Source organism: Cydia pomonella, chromosome 25, assembly GCF_033807575.1.
Source record: "Cydia pomonella isolate Wapato2018A chromosome 25, ilCydPomo1, whole genome shotgun sequence".
NCBI classification, from domain to species: domain Eukaryota; kingdom Metazoa; phylum Arthropoda; class Insecta; order Lepidoptera; family Tortricidae; genus Cydia; species Cydia pomonella.
The window spans coordinates 820,716-837,952 of NC_084727.1; the positions used below are offsets into that span (position 1 = coordinate 820,716).

General features: G+C 38.7%; 1 protein-coding gene across 3 annotated transcripts in view; it reads left to right on the forward strand.

Annotated features, from left to right (window-relative positions):
- Positions 1 to 17,237, forward strand: part of LOC133531702 (T-complex protein 1 subunit eta) — a 38,847-nt gene that overhangs the window by 4,999 nt on the left and 16,611 nt on the right. For all 3 annotated transcript variants that reach the window (XM_061870070.1, XM_061870072.1, XM_061870071.1), the window contains exons 4-7: positions 2,556 to 2,621; positions 4,667 to 4,742; positions 14,092 to 14,203; positions 15,503 to 15,636. In XM_061870070.1, the coding sequence (XP_061726054.1) occupies positions 2,556 to 2,621; positions 4,667 to 4,742; positions 14,092 to 14,203; positions 15,503 to 15,636 (388 nt within the window). The remainder of the gene's footprint in view (positions 1 to 2,555; positions 2,622 to 4,666; positions 4,743 to 14,091; positions 14,204 to 15,502; positions 15,637 to 17,237) is intronic.

Here is a 17,237-nt window from a genome sequence, read left to right on the forward strand (position 1 = left end):
AAATAACTTTTGATGTTTTTTGTGTTCTGATAAACACTTCGAATACATTTTTCTAGACGTCTTTACGAATCTAATGAGCTGTCACACTTATTTTTAGGGGGGTAGTCGATTTTTAGGAGTTGAGTAGACTATACTAGAAAATACATGTTTGAATTTTGAAGTTTTTGTCCTGAAGATGATCATCATCATCATCATATCAGCATTTTATCGCCCACTGCTGAGCATAGGCCTCTCTTCTAGTACGCCACTTATCCCGGTCCCGGGCCAATCTCATCCAGAAGTGACCCGCAGTCTTCCGAATGTCGTCCACCCAACGAGCCAACGGACGCCATCACTCTGCCTGCCAACATGTCCCGCCCAGCTCCATTTTAATTTGGTAATGACGTGTCCGACGTCTTGCACCATGGTGAAAACGTGAAGATGATGTAGGTTTACAACTGAAACCATCGACTTCTTTATCAATCAGGGGTGTCTCCGGACACTATTTGATTTTATTGAAAATAACCGGCCAAGAGCATGTCGGGCCACGCTCAGTGTAGGGTTCCGTAGTTACTCTTCCGTCACAATAAGCTAAACTGGAGCTTAAAGTATAGTAAATTGTTAACCAAGGGATGAAACGGTACCTTTCACCCGAGTTAAACAAATAGGCAAATTTGCATAATCAGTACCTAATTAAAGTAAGTCTTTTTACTATGAAGGGAAAACTTTTTGCGATAACTCAAAAACAGCTAAACTGATCATGTCCGCTATAGTTTTCATTTAATGTCTTTCTTAAGCTCTACTTCCACGATTTTTTTCATATTTTTTGGACCTATGGTTCAAAAGTTAGAGGGGGGGGGACACAATTTTTTTTTCTTTCGGAGCGATTATCTTTGAATATATTCACTTTATCAAAAAATGTTTCTTGAAAACCCCTATTACTTTTAAAAGACCTTTCCAACGATACCCCACACTCTAGGGTTGAAGCGAAAAAAAAAATTCACCCCCACTTTACGTGTAGGGGAGGTACCCTAAAAAAAATTAAATTTTTAGATTTTATTGTACGACTTTGTCGGCTTTATTGATTTATATATCCATGCCAAATTTCAGCTTTCTAGCACTAACGACCACGGAGCAAAGCCTCGGACAGACAGACAGACAGACAGACAGACAGACAGACAGACAGACAGACAGACAGACGGACATGGCGAAACTATAAGGGTTCCGTTTTATGCCATTTGGCTACGGAACCCTAAAAAGCTAAGTTTTCAGTGGAGAAAACATGATTTCACTATAAAATCTTTGGAATACTGTTTTTCTAGCATTAGTAATGTTAATAAATAAAATATAAATAGTTATTTGGGTGTAAGTTATTTTCGTTGTCTTGTTTCTGACCTGTCACCAGGGATCGGAAACCGGTATTTTTTGTATGGGAACGAAAACGGTATTTTTTCGTTCTTTGTTAATTATTTCATTTCTAATTGGGCAATCTAATAATACGAAGTCGTTATCTAAAAACACAACCGAGTCCTATATTTGGAGTATAAAATAAACCGAAATATATGTTTATTTCAAAGTTTTCCAAAAAACCGGTTCCGATCCCTGCCTGTCACGCTTATATTGGTGTCTTTAATCGAATAATTAAAAAAAGTCTTTTGCTATTACATGTCTTTATAGCTGTAGATTATGTTTTAATCCAGAAAAATATAAAACTAATAAGTTTTTGGCATAAAATTCATTTTTGGTACAAGCTTTTATCGCTGACTGTACTTTTTTTCTACAAGCAACTAATACTCATCAAGACAATTCTAAAAACCCCAAACACAATTAGGCTGCGTTGTTTTATCACAGAGTTCCTTTGGCTACCTCCTGTCTCCATCATCAGCTCGATGGTACCATAATATTGCATTGTCACCCGACTTCCATATGTATGCAAAATTTCAGCTTCATCGGAAACCGGGAAATGGGTCAAATTTAACTTGCAAGATTTGTCCCATACATACTAACGGGGAAAGTTAAATAGAAGCTTGTAAAAAACATCCCATAGAAAAAGCTACACTCCGTAACATTTTTTGGGGTCAAAAAACAAGACAGCGAAAAGAATTTTCACACATTTGCTTTACAATATAGAATACTGTGTGATGGAAGCTAAATGTGGCGTTCCATACCTTTAGGGTCCTTATCCTCCATTTGCCTCAGTACCTTATAGGCCAAGGCCCTGAAACCGGTTAAATTTCCAAACCGTTATCATGTACTTGGCGCAAAACCTTTTAATTTCAGTTTCGCTTGAATAACCGTTATTTTTAAACCGGTTTTCATGAGAACAGTTTTTTGTCAAATTAACCGGTTTCTTCCTATGTCAGTGTCTATGTTTACGTGGCGCACGAGACCGGCCAGCCGTTTCGTCGCTCGTCGAATAAACCGGTTTTTTAGGTTACAATAAAGTTATTAATACGAACGAGTTGGGAGGATAACCGAAATATACCGGTATTTCATAAACCGGTTCTGAGCCTTGCTATAGGCCTGGGATGACCTAAATGCCCTTTGTACTAAATGAGGATCCTATTGTATTCCAGCTTTTGGACATCGTGCATCCCGCCGCCAAGACCCTCGTCGACATCGCCAAGTCTCAAGATGCTGAGGTAACGTATAAAAATAGTGCCTAGTAAAAGTAGTTGACTGAGTTCTCTCCGTTTCAGTTCAGACAAAAAAGAGCCATTTTATTTTGGGACAGCGATAATTTAAATATAATAATAAATAATTTAGCCTATATACGTCCCACTGCTGGGCACAGGCCTCCTCTCATGCGCGAGAGGGCTCGGGCTATAGTCCCCACGCTAGCCCAATGCGGATTGGGAACTTCACATACACCTTTGAACTTCTTCGCAGATGTATGCAGGTTTCCTCACGATGTTTTTCCTTCACCGAAAAGCTAGTGGTAAATATCAGATGATATTTCGTACATAAGTTCCGAAAAACTCATTGGTACGAGCCAGGATTTGAACCCACGACCTCCGGATTGAAAGTTGGACGTCATATCCACTCGGCCACCACCGCTTTTTAAATATACTTTTTTTGAAATTAAAATTTTTAAGGTTCCGTACCTCAAAAGGAAAAACGGAACCCTTATAGGATCACTTTGCGGTCCGTTCGTCCGTCCGTCTGTCTGTCAGTCTGTCGAGACCCTTTATATCGGAATAGAATTTGAAATAGATGTGGAATGTCAAAGAAAACTTAGTAGCCACGGTAAATTTACTGCCATCTTTCGACACATAATTTAAACGTTTTGAACGCCATTTGACTTTGTTCCTTATTCTTACAGTATGAGGTTCTTCAAATAAGGAGACAGATTTTTAACGGGTCGGCAACATGTGTCAAAAGTTCCAGGCAAAGTGAATTTGAAATAGAGGTGTATTGTCAAAGTGAACTTTGTAGCGACGTAAATTTACTGCCATCTTTCGACACATAATTTAAACTTTTTGAACGCCATTTGACTTTGTTCCTTATTCTTACAGTATGAGGTTCTTCAAATAAGGAGACAGATTTTTAACGGGTCGGCAACATGTGTCAAAAGTTCCAGGCAAAGTGAATTTGAAATAGAGGTGTATTGTCAAAGTGAACTTTGTAGCGACGTAAATTTACTGCCATCTTTCGACACATAATTTAAACTTTTTGAACGCCATTTGACTTTGTTCCTTATTCTTACAGTATGAGGTTCTTCAAATAAGGAGACAGATTTTTAACGGGTCGGCAACATGTGTCAAAAGTTCCAGGCAAAGTGAATTTGAAATAGAGGTGTATTGTCAAAGTGAACTTTGTAGCGACGTAAATTTACTGCCATCTTTCGACACATAATTTAAACTTTTTGAACGCCATTTGACTTTGTTCCTTATTCTTACAGTATGAGGTTCTTCAAATAAGGAGACAGATTTTTAACGGGTCGGCAACATGTGTCAAAAGTTCCAGGCAAAGTGAATTTGAAATAGAGGTGTATTGTCAAAGTGAACTTTGTAGCGACGTAAATTTACTGCCATCTTTCGACACATAATTTAAACTTTTTGAACGCCATTTGACTTTGTTCCTTATTTTTTCACTGATATGTGTTAAATTTGATAGATATCATATAGTGGCGCCATCTAATAGATCAAAGGCCAAACTGATATGTTTTAAATTTGTTAGATATCATAAAGTGGCGCCATGGAATAGGGAGCGTGCATGAACTGTAGGAGGCAGCACAGGAGCCGTCAGATTTATGGCGCGAGGCGTAAATGTGATGTTTACTGTTCCGATGTAGCCCACAAGATGGCAGAACCTACTATGCACAAGAAAACACGTGACTTGTAAATATAAATGTTTATTGTTCCGATTCAGGCCACAAGATGGCAGACCCTCCAACGCGCACGGTCCCTATAGATCAAAGGCCAAAGGTATGGCGGCATTTTTTTGAGCAATGGCGCCATAACCTTTACCAGATGCACGGTAAGATGGCGCCACTTTTTGATTATTAACGAATTTAACACATTAGTGAAATAATAAGGATCAAAGTCAAATGTCGTTCAAAAAGTATTAATCATGTGTCGAAGGCAGTAAATTTACTGTGGCTACAAAGTTTTCTTTGACACTCCACCTCTATTTCAAATTCTCTTTGATATAACATATACATTGACATATAAATGATGTATTTCAGGTCGGAGACGGCACCACGTCCGTGGTGATCCTGGCCGGAGAGCTCCTGAAGCGGCTGAAACCGTTTGTTGAAGAAGGTATGTCACTAATCATTTGTCGAGATAGCTTTTGTCAGCTTATCTTTCTCGCATTCACTCGTAGCTGCCTAACATAGATAAATATAAGGAAAGATAGAGTGGTAACTCCATACATCAGTTTTCTTACCAAAACGCGAGTTATTTCATAGTCGACATCTAGCGTCAAGTAGCGAAATTTATCAGTACTGCTTGTTGACAATAGATGTCGCGACGAACGAAAACTCTACAATTTTCAAGCTAATATTACAACCGCTTTAACCGGAACTCTATTTTCAACTCCTGCTTGTAATATTAGTTGTAAATTGTTTTGGCAGTACAGTCGCACCACTTGTGACATCTGGTGTCAAGTAGCGGTACTGATAAATCCACTACTTGACGCTAGAGTCGACTGCGAATTAACTCGCGTTTTGGTAAGTAAACTGATGTATGGAGTTACCAATGTTTCTTTACTTATATTTCTCTATGGTTCTAAGTAGGTGTCCAGATGTGATAATCAAATCAGACACTGATCAGCAGAGCCCGTACATTTCATGCCGTTGACAGAAAAATTACGTCACGCTACCAATTAGTATTTTCGTAATAGGGAGCGTGCATGAACTGTAGGAGGCAGCACAGGAGCTGTCAGATTTTTGGCGCGAAGCGTAAATGTGAGGTTTATTGTTCCGATGTAGCCCACAAGATGGCAGAACCTACTATGCACTTGACGTGTAAATGTGCATGTTTATGGTTCCGATTCAGATCACAAGATGGCAGACCCTCCAACGCGCACGGTCCCTATAATTAATCATTTGTCAACCTCTTTAGGTAACTGGTACATATACTTGACAATCAGTATAGAAACGTCTAACTGATTTTCATTTTATTGTCACACAAATAAATAATAGATTATTAATTTATGAAATAATACATAATTTTGGTTTTTAACAGCGTAACAAGCTTTTATTCACGAAACAAGTATTTATTATGATACCCATCAATAAGTAAGTTATCTAAGTTTGTAGTAACTCCCTGTATGTTAAATTACGTCATTTTTGCGTCAACGGCATGAAAAGTACGGGCCCTGCTGATCAGAAATTAAAATTGCGTCAATCTTATGAAGAGTACACATGTACACAATTACGGAAGGTGGAGGTAAGGAAATAAATCTCCATGTACCAAAAAGTGTCATCAAAAAACCTTAAATAGGTGGCGCTACAATACCTAGAATACTTGAACAAAAAAATCAAATCATAGACAGCGCACTTCACTCTGTCAATAGAGCCTAGGTTCCTAGCTACTCTAGCGCTACTCTGGAGAGATTTGGAACTATTATTTATAGCTGAAGGCTGGACACTTTTGCAACAGTTCTACCATAAGAGATGTCACTCCTCTTAATTGCACACCATATACACAATTTAATCACCAATTTTAAACTTGACATTTAAGAAATGCCTCCAAAGCCTTTACTCGTGTCGAAAAATTGTATTCTTGCGTCCGTACGTCCATTTGTATGGTCATAATCTTACAATCGTATCAAGTGGGATCGACGAGACAATTTTATTTTGGCGCCCTCATTTGATCAGACAATTTGATCAGGTTGGGCGAAAAATTGTCCCGTCTGGACTGGCCTTTAACGTACAGCGTACTTCCACAGTACCAAGGTCACGGTCCGGTACGCCCGTCTGTTGGTGCTATTAGACCTAATACCTATTCTGCAATCAATAATCGCTTTCGATAATAAATTACAGCTCGAAAAAAATCTTATTTCACGCAGGTATACTGAAGGGTAAAGCCATGTATTGTTCTCGCGGGAGTTATGGATTGTGAAATAAAAGCTAACTCCCTCGGGAGTTTTTTTTATTTATTGTTTTACTAGTTCATACGAACCAGTATACCTACCTGGTTCGTATGAATAAGTTTTACTTTTAAAATACTGACATTTATCATTTGTTGTTATTCATTAATTTAAAAAATATTTAATTTGATTAATTTAATAGTGAATTCCTGGCTGAATGCCGGATAGGTCTGTGCCTTTGATGCCTAATCTGTCAAAATACTGTCAAAGAATGGCAACATGGTGGACGAATGTTTGAAATGTCACCGTATTTAAGAATAATTACGCTTAAAATTTAGTTTTTTCTTCGCAAGTATGATGAAAAATATTCTATGTCTAACTCCAGGGGTATGAATATTGCAAACACATCTGCGGCTGTCGTGCATCTAAAGACCTCGTTGAGGCAGTCGTGTCGAAAAGTTGTCGCAATCTGCCGCTAGATGTCGCTGACACTATTGTAAACTGATGAACGGCTTATCGCCGTAACTATTATAAGCTAGAGGAAACTGCTCTGTTGTGACAAAAGCATATAGAAATGCCTTTTACATGATATATATTATTTTTGAACGCGCGTTTATCGTTTTTGATGTCGCGTGGGATTTATATTAAATCGATTACTTTTAGGGTTCTGTCTGTACCTTAAAATGAAAAAAATGGAACTCATATAGAATCACTCGTGCGTCTTTCTGCGGATCCCTTTGTCCTTTGTTTGACATAATTATTGAAAGTCATAACGTAACGTAATGATAGTCATATTATCAATAGTCATAACTCTGAAACCGTTAACTTTTCAGGAATTTCCTTAGGTTATCCTATAGATAGGTTAGGTTAGGTTTATTTATGGCAATCCTGAAAAGTTACGCGTTTCTGAGAAAAACCAAATTATGGGTAACGAAAATGCGGACAAACAATACATTATGACTTAAAAGTTTATGGAAAACAATAGAGACCCGTCTGTTTGTCAGTGTATTTGCTCAGAAACGAATACTGGACCAATAGGGTTGTTTCCATCTACAACAAATCTTAGGGCAGAATTGTATCCTAATAAATTCTTTTGGATTATAAGAACATGTTAAACTACTTTTAGGGGACCTGTAATGACCATATTTTTGTAAATATTGAATTTAAAATATCTTTTGGCACACGTCACGTGACCAAACTCGAAACGTCTTTGAAGATTCTGATGACGTCACAACTCTCGAATTGACACTGTTGACAGTTAGGCGATAAACAACAAATGACAGAGCGTTTTGGGCGCGAAAGCATCTGTCAAAATATATTTTATTAATTTAACATATTTAAAGCCGTTTTTAGTATAAAAGTTAAATTTTAGGGCAACTTTTAGTTAATATAGAACGTAATACAAGCGTTTCAAAAATTGGAAACAACCCTATTAAGTTGAAATTTCGTACACATATAAGGCTGATATGTCCCAAAGACATATCAACAAATAAATATATATATAATTATGTATCGTCAACAAATAAATTTTAAAGATAGGGGCCACTTTTGGGCGGTAACGGACACGACCACTTTAGGTGCTTAGGGCGTTCATTTTTTTAATACCACGACGGTGGCAAGCAAGCATACGGCCCGCCTGATGGTAAGCAGTCACCGTAGCCTATGTACGCCCGCAACTCCAGAGGTGTTACATGCGCGTTGCCGACCCTAAAATCTTCTGCTCGTTCGAGGAGTATTCGACCGTTACGTAATCGACATTTTCACTATTTTTGAAGTGATAACTTCTTAGCGGCGCTGTGCACTTTTTGTGATGGGGAAAAATGTTAAACTCGCGACAGGTCACGTGACCGACAGATTCGTCAGATGGAAAATTCGTAAGACGGACACGTGACCTGATCGAAACACTTACAATGTCATTGAAGGCAGTAGACCGCCGGCGCGACTTGAATATTAACGTTGTGCATTTTTAATGTTAAATAATTGTAATAATTCAGAAGTGTAAAATTTTTAATGTACCGTAAAACCACCCAACTATAGTCCAAATCTCCCAACTATGGTCCACAAATAAACTCAATTTTTCTCGTTCAGGTGTGTATTTTACCATATTTTTTTTTGTTCTAAGGCAAAATATGTTTATAAATGGAAGGTAAAACTAGGAGTAAACCACAAGGAACATTGGTATAGATACTTAATTTCCTTTTGAACTTGTGGACCATAGTTGCAGTATTGGACTATAGTTGGGTGGTTTTACGGTAATATAAATTATCATGTTTATGTACGATAGCGAAATAAATGAATATTGTATTTTACCACATAAATGATAGTACTTTTATACTGATAATTAAAGCAATTCGTGCAAAATTCTTCCCTAACCATTCCAAAATACTAAAAATGCACAACGTTAATATTCAAGTTTTCACTTCTGCCGGCACTCCCGGAGTGCAACTCTTTGTTTTTTTTTTAACTTTCCAATCCTGGTAGTCTTCTGACATGTCTTTTTGTCGTTAATTATTTACCTCATCTTAAAGCCTTTTGTGTTCTTCAAAAGCATAACCTACTTTTACTGTAATACGTAAGTAGTCAAAGAAATTCGGCATTAAAGCAAACGTTTGAGCTACATTTGGCCATTGGCGGCTGTGAAGCTCCCGGCCGAGGTTCCCGAAGGTCTACACTCTACAGTATGAGGTTCTTCAAATAAGGAGACAGATTTTTAACGGTTCGGCAACATGTGTCAAAAGTTCCAGGCAAAGTGAATTTGAAATAGAGGTGTATTGTCAAAGTTAACTTTGTAGCGACGTAAATTTACTGCCATCTTTCGACACATGATTAAAACTTTTAGAACGCCATTTTATTTTGATCCTTATTCTTTCAGTGATGTGTGTTAAATTTGTTAAATATCAAAAAGTGGCGCCATCTAACCGGGCACAACCTAAAGGTTATGGCGCCATTGCTCGAAATGATGCCGCCATACCTTTGGCCTTTTAACAAATTTAACACATATCAGTAAAATAATAAGTATCAAAGTCAAATGGCGTTCTAAAAGTTTTAATCATGTGTCGAAAGATGGCACTAAATTCACCTCCATTTCAAATTCTCTTTGGCCCAAATACAGCGGTAGTACAAAGTTGCCCCAATCGTCCGCTAGATGTCGCTATGCCTAGCGCAAACTGAGTAACGACTTGTCGCGGCGCCGTACACAAAATCAAATTTTAGTGGAATATGATCTATAAAGCTAGCCATAAACTGTCAAAATAGCTTATACAATAGTTTTTGTAGCGCACGTCCTTTTTGATGTTGCGTGTGGGTTCATAATCTATTTGTCTATTTATTCGTAGCATACAATTATCATTTACAGTACATATTGTGTCTACTTTTCCGCACTAGTGCGTAAATTAGCACTTTATGTAACCATGTCGAAAATTTAAAGGGTCATATGTACTGTAAAATGTTGTACGATACATGTGCGAATAGATAATTCGCAACTCGTGTCGGCTTATAACATGAAAGAGATCGAGGGAGTAAAATTATTAATTAAATGTCACGAATATAAATACGACCGGTCTGGCCTAGTGGGTAGTGACCCTGCCTATGAAGCCGATGGTCCCGGGTTCAAATCCTGGTAAGAGCATTTATTCGTGTGATGAGCATGGATATTTGTTCCTGAGTCATGGGTGTTTTCTATGTATTTAAGTATTTATAAATATTTATATATTATATATATCGTTGTCTAAGTACCCTCAACACAAGCCTTATTGAGCTTACTGTGGGACTTAGTCAATTTGTGTAATAATGTCCTATAATATTTAAATTAACATTTATAATTTGCTTTTATGTCATTTTAATGTTATGTGAATATGAGTCCTTTGTTACTCGAAATAAACATTTTGCCACCACAAAACTGACTCCCAAAATTAGTCTTAAAAACTGGGGACACTTTTTTTTTGCTTCGAAAGCTGTTCGACAATCCAGTTTGCACCTGATTTTATTGGAAGCGTGCAAAGCGGGTGGTGGGGGGAGCCGGAACGATCACAGCGCTTGATGTGGCCAAATATGGCAAAAATGCTACGTGTGTTTCTGTCAATTCCCATAATCCGTTATTTTGTTCACGTTTTTTGCTTTAAATCATATTTACGATAAAAATAGGTCACAATAGCTAATAAATGGTAAACTGCAATAATACTGGACGAAACAGTAATAGTAAACTTTATATATTTCCAACATCGAGCTAGAAATTAGGCTTTTATATCATATAGTGTTATTCCAGGCTTACCAACGTAACGGCTAAACATTTTATCTAGTCTATGTCAACGAAGAGTTTTGCTTGAATGTTAATAAAATAGTATGGCTAATACAGTGTACCAACATTAGGTAATTGTAATATTAGTTATAATGACAGTTACTGTAAGCCCGTCAGAAACATACTTTTGGCACGCAGAGTTGTCTGTCGTCTGTCACAACAAACGTTGTGCTAAGCGAAAGAACATATGTTTTAACATAAAATGAGTTGATTAAAACCTGTGAAGAAGGGCAAAACTTTTATACTTGAAAGCATCATACGTATCCCCAGGAAGAGGATCACGAAGTGGGCCATCAAAACATAATGAAATATACATTTTTTCATTTAATTTGTAACGAAACAACGACGAAGAAAATTAACCGAATAATATAAAATACACAGATAATTCTGACTATTTTCAGTAAAGCAAAAGTCAAGTGTGTTTAACATGAAAAACGAAAAGATTCCGCACATTGGTAACTGTATTGTAGTAAACATTTTAAATGAATAATCTTTATTTTGTCGAGCTCATTATTTGACATTGCGAGCGCTAAGCGGCGCTGCCATCGTGCACGCTCCCAATACGTGGCACAATAACTTTTCATTATGAGCTGAAGTTACAAAGTTGACATAAAAGTTGTCCCAATCTCCCGTTAGATGTCGCTGTAACTAACGCAAACTGCGTAACGAAAGTCCTCTCGAAATACTATACTGCAAACTAGATAAGAAGTATTTACAATTGATTTATTTCTGAAAATTTTTGAAACGCACATCTTGAATGTCGCGTATGTTTCGAATCGTTCAATTAGTCGTTTAGGCCAGTGTTGTCACATACAATTTTGCCGAAATGGTAGAACAGGGTGCAAAAATAGGTAGAAATGGGTGGAATTTAAAATGAAAAATAGGTAGATCTACCACTCAATAGAAGTACATTTTTATGATTAAAAATGTTTTGAATTATTTATAAGTTTTTAATATTGTGACATTAGTACACGTGTTCATTAAAGAAATTGAAACATAAGTTAGGATTTCCATTGTGTGTAGGTATAATAAACCTGCTTGTATAATCTGTTTCTTTGGCAAGTTTTCATTGAATCAAATCTAAATTCGGTAGAAATTAGGTAATGTTCCGTCACATGTATTGAGAATTGCTTACAATTGTACCATTTTGAAAAATAGGTAGATTTCAGGCCGAAGGAGGTAGATAGGTAGAACGCAGGTAAAATAGGTAGATCTACCAAAAAGTAGGTAGATGTGACAACACTGGTTTAGGCTATTGTTGTATCTAATTATACTTAGGATATAAGTCTTAATATTTTTTTGTTATTTAAGTTTTTCGGAATATAATGTATATGTGCACCGTCATTTTACTGAGCTGAAATATAGAAATATAATTTACAGTACATATGGGGCTACTTTATAGCACTAGTGCGAGAAGTAGCATATTACGTTACTGTGTCGAACATTTAAAGGGCCATATGTACTGTAAAACGTTGTACGATACATGTGCGAATAGGTAATTCGCAACTCGTGTCGATTTAAAACACTCCCTTCGGTCGTGTTTTAATTTATCGCCACTCGTTTCGAATTTTCTATTTTTCGCACTTGTATCGTAATGTACTATTTCAGTTCAATAAAATCATCTCTCAAAAAATCGAGCGATGGCGACTTTGGCCTATGCTCGACTAGATGGCGCTGCTTTTTGATATTTTACAAATTTAATACATATCAGTGAAAGAATAAGGATCAAAGTTAAATGACGTTCTAAAAGCTTTCATGTGTCGAAAGATGGCAGTAAATTTACTGTGGCTACTACAAAGTTTACTTTGACAATGCGCCTCTATTTGAAATTCCCTTTTCTTAATGGATCCCCACTATTTTTGCTACATCCTGTCCTCCTAATCGTTCTCGATGACGGCGACCGTAAATAAACATTATGAACGTTAAGTCCTAATGTGGCTGGCCAGGCCGATCTTGCTCTTAATACTCTAAATTGCTCTAAATACTCTATTGAATGCGTGACAATAAAGTTGGCCAGCTGTGTTGAACGTGTACACGTAGGAGGGCTTAACCTTTTAACATCTCATGTGTGTGATCGATCAAAGTGAAGGAAGCGAAAGAGGTATGTCAGGATCGTAGCAAGTGGAAATCCGTGGTCTCTGACTACGCCTCCGGGAAATAGGCGTGATTATATGTATGTATGTATGTATGTATGTATGTGATCGATCAAACATGGCTCCAAACTCCGGTCGAGCCGTATCTTCTTCCTGGCCTTATCCCAAGTTATCTGGGATCGAGGCCTCCTTATGCATCGGCGCCAGGATAATCTATCCTGGGTTGTCGTTAGTGTTTCTGTTTTTTTTTAATACTACGTCGATGTCAAACAAGCATACGGCCCGCCTGATAGTAAGAAGTTACCGTAGCCTATGGACGCCTGCAACTCCTCCGACATGCGCGTTGCCGTCTCTAACACTCCGCACCCTCGTTGAGCTCTGGCAATCTTACTCACCGGCAGGAACACAACACTATGAGTAGGGTCTAGTGTTATTGTTGCGTACAGACTTGCTTACCATCAGGCGAGCCGTATGCTTGTTTGCCACCGACGTCGTATAAAAAAATGTTTATATCGTCGTCTAGCACAAACTTGTGTTGATCTGTATAAGATTCCCTTTTAATTTCTACTTTCTATCACCGCACCGCCCGCCGTCGGCAGGATGTTCATCCTCACACCCTAGAACCCAAATGGTCACGCACTGTGCGGTTTAAGAGGAACTTCCTCCCGCGCACGCTCCGGTTGTGGAATGAGCTACCTGCCGAGGTTTTCCCGAGGGTCTACAGTATGAGGTTCTTCAAAAAACGAGTGTACAGATTTTTAAAGAGTCGGCAACGCGCATGTAACACCTCTGGAGTTGCAGGCGACTAGTCTACGGTGACTGCTTACCATCAGGCGGGCCGTATGCTTGCTTGCCACCGTCGTGGTATAAAAAAAAAAAAAAAAAATATTATAGGACATTATTACACAAATTGACTAAGTCCCACAGTAAGCTCAATAAGGCTTGTGTTGAGGGTACTTAGACAACGATATATATAATATATAAATATTTAGAAATACTTAAATACATAGAAAACACCCATGACTCGGGAACAAATATCCATGCTCATCACACAAATACATGCCCTTACCAGGATTTGAACCCAGGACCATCGGCGTCGTAGGCAGGGCACTACCCACTAGGCCAGACCGGTCGTCAAGTCCTTTTATTTATATTATTTTATTATTTATATGTATTTATTTTCAGGCGTCCACCCTCGCATCTTAGTACGCGCTGTGCGCTCGGCCGCGAAGCTCGCCGTCGATCGAATTCGCGAGCTCGCTGTCAAGATGGACAGCAAGTCACCGCAGGAGCAGCGGTGAGTACATAACTCATGATCCTGTCTCTTCAGGCGTCCACCCCGCATCTTAGTGCGCTCGGCGAAGCTCGCTGTCGAACTGTCGTCTGTGGTTTTAATACATTCACTGCCGGGAACCCACCTGGTGGGCGCTCGAGAACTTTGTTCAGATGCCGGACAACCCGCTGGGCGGGTTGTTTTGTACGCAGCTATAGACCACCGGTTTCTGGGGTAGTGCGCCGTTTTTTGTCTGGCAGTGAATTTGTTAACCATCTCTATTGTATTGTAGTAATTATTTATTTTAAGATTATTATAATGTAATTTGATATTTACCACTAGCTTTTCGGTGAAGGAAAACATCGTGAGGAAACCTGCATGCATCTGCGAAGAAATTCAAAGGTGTATGTGAAGTCCCCAATCCGCATTGGGCTAGCGTGGGGACTATAGCCCGAGCCCTCTCGCACATGAGAGGAGGCCTGTGCCCAGCAGTGGGACGTATATAGGCTGAATTATTATTATATTATAATGTAATGTTTACCCAGGTATTGGCTGTTGTATTTATAAATGTTGTCACTGTCACTATATGATGTTACTGTAATGTTTTACTGTCTCGTAAAAGAGCCCTTGAGGCCTATTTGCAGAATATTTTTTTGAATTTTGAACTAATTCGCGAGCTGTGAGTATGGACAACAAGTCGCCACTGGAGCAGCGGTGAGTACATAACACAAATGATCCTGTCTCTTCTCGCGTCCGCCCCGCATCTTGGTGCGCTCGGCGAAGCACGCTGTCGAACTAATTCGCGAGCTCGCTGTCAAGATGGACCTTTTATTTGTGTAAGAGAGATCAGTAAATTATTTTCGAACAATTTTAAGAAATATAATAATATAATGTCGGGTTTGCTTAATAGCGACTTGTTGTCCATCTTTTTTTTTTTATACTACGTCGGTGGCAAACAAGCATACGGCCCGCCTGAGGTAAGCAATCTCCGTAGCCTATGTACGCCTGCAACTCCAGAGGAGTTACATGCGCGTTGCCGACCTTATCATTCCGCACCCTCGGTGAGCTCTGGCAACCTTACTCACCGGCAGGAACACAACACTATGAGTAGGGTCTAGTGTTATTTGGTTGCGGTTTTCTGTAAGGTGGAGGTACTTTCCCAGTTGGGCTCTGCTCTAGATCTGGAATGACATCCGCTGCGCTGTGCCCTACCACACAGAGCGAGATGACATTCACAATGCCCATACCTCTCTTGTGGACGTAGTTTAGTAACTAGATTTAGTTATAATATTCGACATGATGACACCATCCTTGTTATTGCAGCGACCTGCTCCGCAAGTGCGCCGCCACCGCCATGGCCTCGAAGCTGATCCATCGTCAGAAGGACCACTTCTCGGCGATGGTGGTCGACGCCGTCTTGTCTCTGGACGCCCCGCTGTTGCCTCTGGACATGATCGGTATGTTGCCTATAAAATACTAGGTAAAATACTTGGGGGTACTATGTAAAAATAGACAGCGTATGTCAGTTAAAATACGCGGTGATACTAGGAGGAAATACTTGGGAATACTAGGTAAAAATACTTGGTGCTACTAGGAGAAAATACTTGGGGACACTCGGTAAAATACTCGGTGATACAAAGTTTAAATACTTGGGGAAACTGTGTAAAAATAGTTTAGGATTCGCTGTCAAAAGGACCATTTCTCGGCGATGGTGGTCGACGCTGTCTTGTCTCTGGACGACCCACTGTTGCCTCTGGACGTGATCGGTATGTTGCCCATAAAATACTAGGTAAAATACTTGGGGGTACTATGAAAAAATACACGGCGTATACTAATTAAAAATACTTGAGGATAATAGTAGGTAAAAATACTTGGAGATAGTCAGTGAAAACACTTTGAGATACTAGGTACCTGCTACCAAGTACCTTCAAACTTGTTAAAAATAATAGGATCCACTCAAAAGGACCATTTTTTGGCCATGGTGGTCGACGCTGTCTTGTCTCTCTGTCTGTCAGGACGTCCCGCTGTTACCTCTGGTCATGATCGGCCAGAATTACTACGTAAAACTACTTGGGTGGGCAGATGGTCGGAGCAAAACTAAAAATACTCTGTGGTACTAGGTAAACATTCTCATACTAGGTAAAAATACCTTAGGATAGCTGATGAAAATACTTAGAGAAACTAGGCAAATATACTCAGTGACTATAGGTAAAATACTTAACGACACTAGGTAAAAATACTTGGGGATACTGGGTAACATACTTTTAAATCCACCAACAAAAGGTGAAACAACAAAACATTGCCATTTCGCTTATACTCAAGCTCAAAATGCTTATTAGGTCATAAGTATCACCCGCCACCTAGCCGTGAAAATATTTTTTTTTAAATAGCCTCGTAAGGCCCAAGGTCCTACCTATAGGACTTATTCAGTTCGATGAAATTTAAATCATATTCAATTAGGACAGAGTTGCATATGTTTTGTTTTGTGCAATTTTCAAACAAAATAAAATCTACTGTATTCCGTGCACTATAGGTTCAAATTCCAGTGGCAAATTTTGGATTTTTCATTTCTATGGCTGGGCCTTAAGAGAATATATATCAGTTGACAGCCAATGATTAAACATGAAGATTGTACCTGAACAGCATTGTGTGGGTATTGATAGTAGAAATGAGGCTTGTCAACTATTTCTTTTTAATAATAAACTAACAATAAAGAAATAGAGATACATACAACAGTATAGATATTTCTATAGACGTTTTTGCTTAAAAAAAAAAGTTATGGGTAGCACATCGTCACTGGTGAATTTCCAATATGACTTTGAACTCCGGTAGCCGTCTAAGAAGTGCAACGTTCTTACGGTAGATGTCGCTAGGGTCCCCTAGACCCATATGGTGGAAAAATTTGCTGCCTATGAATGAGGTCTTGGTGGCTCAGATGGCAGAGCGCTGGAGTATCGATCCAGAGGCAGTGAGTTCAAGTCTCACCCAAGGCAGTAATTTTTCCATATTTAAATTTATTCTAAGCTTAAGTGAGAACCTGTAATTGGCTCTGTAATTC